Genomic DNA, 5,020 nt, shown 5'->3' on the forward strand with positions numbered 1-5,020 from the left:
ACTCATATAAAACGCCTAAACCTAACTAGTTTGGGAAGAGAATGCTACTTGAGAGAGGAACAAAAGTATAGAAACACGTCGGGAGCACGGTATTTGATCAATTCTTCTATTCTTCTTCTTCTAGTGTTCATTGTATTTTATGTTTAGAAAATATTATTTTGATGATTGTATGAACATGAGTGGCTAAGAACCCTATTATTCTTGGGTCATGGGTGCTACATGAATGTTGACGTTTGAAGTTTAAATTGACGAGTTTGATTTTATCATATTGGGTTGTTTATTTAATTCCGTTCTTAATTATTTTGCTAAGTAGCTAACAAAGAAATACTACTTACGAATCTAGAGTTGAACTCGAAAGTGGAAATTCTAGATTGCATATAGGATTAAATAGAGCAAGTTCTTGATCCCGGGCATCGGTAAACGGATTCGCAATTAGGATAGATATATACCTAATTGTCTTGCTTGGTTGAAATACAGGAAGTGCAAATGCGTTCTTGTTAGTCTTAATGCAATAGACATATAGGTATTAAGTTACCTTGAGTAGGCGAGTAAGAACTCGACAGATTCTTATGAGTAATATTAACCCTGTCAATCAACAATCCAGATAAATGAATTAGTCAGTTTAACCAAAGAACACAACAAGATTGTTAGCTAGCCTATGACCCTGGAATATCCTCTCCTACTAATTTTTATCTGAAATTGCCTAAGTGTTGTGGTTGATCTCTAGTTATTTCATTGCTTGATAGTTTCTTAGGTAGTAAATTAATCACTTACATATTTTGTGAGAAATCTCTTGAATCGATAAGTTGTTTGAGTTTGAATTAGTTAAAAGTTAATCATAAGTCTCCGTGAGAACGATACTTTACCCACTACTCTATTACTTGACGACCACGTATACTTGCGTGAGTGTGTTTGGTCGCAACAATCATCAAATCAAGTGTTGATTTTCGTGGATAGTAATCAACTGGAGATTATTCGAACACTGTTTAAATCCAATTCCTAAGAGCTCCATTAAGACTCAAACGCCAAAAAATAAGACATTTTATTAAGGAGTATGTATGAACCAAATTATACAGAGGATAAACTTAAACATTTTGGCACAGTAAAAGATATTTTTACCCTTTTTCCATAAAAGAAGGAAGAAGAAGAGGAGAAAGGATACAATAGTTTAGGATGTTTATCTTTAGTAAAAAGTTATCCTAGTAATTAGGAAGTTTGTCAAAAAGGTCAAGAGCGGTAAGTAGTTGGTCCAAATTAGAAAAACAAAATTAGTATATATACCCACCAAATACGGAGATGCTATTTTCATCCGTCAATGATCATTCTCCATTCTATATAAACAAAACGTCTTTTATTTCATTAGTGTCCATAACCTCAAACCTCCAACAACTTTTGAGTTTTTTGAGTTTTCTTTCTCCATAATAATGGCGTCCACTCCTTCTCCTCGCACTGCCGCCACCACCCTTCAAAATTCTCTCCTCTCTTCTTCTTCTTCCTCTGTAAATCATAATAAGCCTTCAAATCTCTCTTTCCTCCACGCCTCCTCAAATTCCTCTTCCCTCAAGCTTTTCCACTCTGTTTCTGCTTCGTTTTCTCCATCAAATTCTTCTTCTACCATTTGTAATGTTCTCAAAACTGTTGAATCTGCCGACATCTCATTCTCCAACGCGAGAGATCTGGACGGCGTTGTTTCGATTCCCAAGCCAACCATTCTCGTCTCCGAGAAACTTGGAGAGGCGGGTTTGGACCTGCTCCGTAGTTTCGGCAACGTGGATTGTTCGTATGACTTGTCTCCTCAGGATCTCTGCGCTAAGATCTCTCTGTGCGACGCGCTTATTGTACGGAGTGGGACTAAGGTAACTCGACAAGTCTTTGAGGCTGCACAGGGCCGTCTTAAAGTCGTCGGAAGAGCTGGTGTTGGGATAGACAATGTGGATCTGCAAGCTGCTACTGAATTTGGATGCCTCGTCGTTAATGCGCCCACAGCTAATACTATTGCTGCCGCGGAGCATGGAATCGCTTTGCTCACCTCCATGGCCCGTAACGTTGCTCAGGCTGATGCCTCCATGAAAGCTGGTACCTTTTTTTTATAATACTTCTTCTAATATAATATATAATGCTACTGCTGTTTTTGATGATTTATTGCATAGATCTGAAAATAAGAAGTATTTGCTAAATTCTCAGTATCTAAATTACGAACTAGGACAAGGACAGCTTCCAGTCTTCATTTACAAGTAAAAAAGAAATAAAAAAAATCATGGCTTGTGCATCCCGGTAGGTATTTTTTTGTCTTGTCGTTTCTGACGTAAATTTATTTGATTTGTTGGAACTTTGATTTGAGTGAATTGTTGGATCTATATTAATTTAATAATATGATTACATATAAAAAAGAAAATGAAGCATTTGGTGGGCAGGTAGAGTTTAAGGTTAGGTAATGAAGTTTTATTGTTAACTTAAAGATTAGATCATTACTTCTTTCATTAGATGGTAGTCTTGTTAGTACAAACCATCTTCTTAAGGTTTACGAATCAAAAATAGTACTCTAAGATTTATATGCTAATTTTTTATTCTTGAAAAATTACTTAAACAGGAAAAAGACAAACTTTGAAGGTATTCCTTCTCTTTTCAACTTCACACAAATGTATTCTGAAGCTTCAATTTTTCAAGTTTAGCTTGACTAGTTAAAGGATAATGACAAATTTAGACAATCATGTCAGGGACAAGTTTCTTTCTTCTTTATTTTTTGTGTGGTGGTTGGTTGGTTTTGGGGGTGGGGGTGGATTTTTGAAAACAGATCTGTTGGTTTCTAGGAATGAATAGTCCAAGAATATGACAGGTTTGTATTCTTTAATCGGCTGAGTAACTAGATCTGCACTCTGATTCATGGTGTCATGTGAAACAATATACAATTATGAAATAACCAATTAATTTACAGGCAAATGGCTGCGCAGCAAGTACGTGGGTGTTTCTCTTGTTGGGAAGACATTAGCAGTTATGGGCTTTGGTAAAGTTGGTTCCGAGGTTGCAAGACGTGCAAAAGGCCTGGGTATGCATGTCATTGCCCATGATCCTTATGCACCAGCTGACAGAGCTCGCGCTATTGGTGTGGATTTGGTTTCCTTTGAGCAGGCCATAGCCACTGCTGACTTCGTCTCACTCCACATGCCTCTTACACCTGCTACTAAGAAGGTATTCAATGATGACACATTCGCAAAGATGAAGAAAGGAGTTCGCCTTATAAATGTTGCTCGAGGGGGTGTTATTGATGAAGATGCATTAGTTAGAGCCCTTGACAGTGGAATAGTTGCTCAGGTATGCTAACTTAGTTCTGTTCCTTTATTCAATTAACTTTGAAGCTCGAAATATTAACATGTCATCGCTTTCTTTCACAGGCAGCACTTGATGTATTCACGGTGGAGCCACCACCAAAAGATAGCAAACTAGTGCAACATGAGAATGTCACAGTTACACCTCATCTTGGAGCAAGCACAAAAGAAGCACAGGTACAATTGACACTCGCACACAAATTATTTGCACCTGCTTGTCATATTGACTTTGTTTGAGTATATATTGTTTCCTGCTCCTTGAGTTATGTGTTCAAAATCTATTTTCTTAGGAAGGAGTTGCGATTGAAATAGCTGAGGCTGTTGTTGGTGCTCTAAATGGGGAACTTTCTGCTACCGCTGTGAATGCTCCAATGGTCCCTCCTGAGGTAAACTATAATATTATGTGCCTATATGTTTCTCTTTTGAGTCAGCCAATAGCAAGGATTATGAAATTCCTGCTTCTGTGATCAGGTATTGTCCGAGTTGGCTCCTTATGTCGTGCTTGCTGAGAAACTAGGTAGACTGGCTGTACAGCTAGTGACTGGTGGAAGTGGAATTCAGAATGTGAAAGTGGTCTATAAATCAGCCAGGGACCCTGACAGCTTGGACACTAGACTTCTCCGAGCCATGGTAACAAAAGGCATTATTGAGCCAATATCCGATACAATCATCAACCTTGTAAATGCTGATTTCAGCGCAAAGCAGAAGGGTATTCGTATTAGTGAAGAACGTGTTATTGTTGATTCGTCTCCAGAGTACCCTGTTGAGTCCATCCAGGTTCAAATTAGCAACGTGCAATCAAGATTTGCAAGTGCTTTATCAGAGAATGGGAATATCAGCATCGAGGGGAAAGTGAAGTATGGGGTTCCCCATCTTACACGCGTTGGATCATTTAGTGTTGATGTGAGCTTGGAGGGTAACCTCATCCTTTGCAAACAAGTGGACCAACCTGGTATGATCGGGCAAGTTGGAAACATACTTGGTGAGAGTAACGTGAATGTGAGCTTTATGAGCGTTGGAAGAACCGTGAAGAGAAAGCAGGCAATTATGGCAATTGGAGTAGACGAAGAACCAAACAAGGATACTCAGAAGAAGATAGGAGAGGTATCTGCAATTGAAGAATTTGTCTTCCTCAAACTATAGTCCAAACGAACGAACTTCTTACTACTACTCTTATTATTGAGAAAAATCCAATATTTATGCTGGGAATTATTGGAGAATAACAATTGTCCGCGGCTGACTGCTGGAATGTTGAGCTCAAATAGATGCTGCTAGTCCGCCTTCTTGTTCCAGAAAAAGATATATATGTGTACTAAGTTTAATATTTTGCAGTTTGGCTTAAGGTGATTCTGCCTACTCTACTTAGTTAATGTGGTCGTTTTGGTGTTTGTTCGAAGTGATCAAAGCGATGTTGTTTCTCATGTAATCCTCCTTGAGCTTTTGATTTACCAGGAATACTTATTCTCTTATTTTAAGCGTCCATAATCTTTCTCAATGTGCTTTATATATCAAGGGAAAAATAAAAAAGAAACATGTTAAACAAATCATAAAAAGTAGCATCGCAAAGGTATGCGTGTTCATTGTAAATGTAATGTTCTCCTCTTTTGAAAAGTAGCGCACTATATTCTAAAGAAATCTTTATACGTAGAATTTAATCATAGGCTAGGGGCAGGGGTGGTGAGGAAGGAGGAAAT

At 38.1% G+C, this 5,020-nt stretch overlaps 1 protein-coding gene across 1 annotated transcript; it reads left to right on the forward strand.

Moving 5' to 3' along the window:
- Positions 1-1,312: 1,312 nt before the first annotated feature.
- Positions 1,313-4,795, forward strand: LOC109214787 (D-3-phosphoglycerate dehydrogenase 2, chloroplastic-like). Its single transcript, XM_019378734.1, has 5 exons — positions 1,313-2,076; positions 2,936-3,312; positions 3,393-3,503; positions 3,617-3,712; positions 3,798-4,795. The coding sequence occupies exons 1-5, from the start codon at positions 1,425-1,427 to the stop codon at positions 4,467-4,469; spliced, it is 1,908 nt and encodes a 635-aa protein (XP_019234279.1). The 5' UTR covers positions 1,313-1,424; the 3' UTR covers positions 4,470-4,795.
- The last annotated feature ends 225 nt before the right edge of the window (positions 4,796-5,020 follow it).

This window comes from Nicotiana attenuata, unplaced genomic scaffold, assembly GCF_001879085.1.
Source record: "Nicotiana attenuata strain UT unplaced genomic scaffold, NIATTr2, whole genome shotgun sequence".
NCBI lineage: Eukaryota > Viridiplantae > Streptophyta > Magnoliopsida > Solanales > Solanaceae > Nicotiana > Nicotiana attenuata.

Coding starts and splice junctions, on each gene's coding strand:
- LOC109214787 (XM_019378734.1), top strand. CDS start 1,425: ATGGCGTCCACTCCTTCTCCTCGCACTGCCGCCACCACCCTTCAAAAT. Junction 2,077..2,935: donor TGATGCCTCCATGAAAGCTG/GTACCTTTTTTT, acceptor ATTAATTTACAG/GCAAATGGCTGCGCAGCAAG. Junction 3,504..3,616: donor CAAGCACAAAAGAAGCACAG/GTACAATTGACA, acceptor CTATTTTCTTAG/GAAGGAGTTGCGATTGAAAT.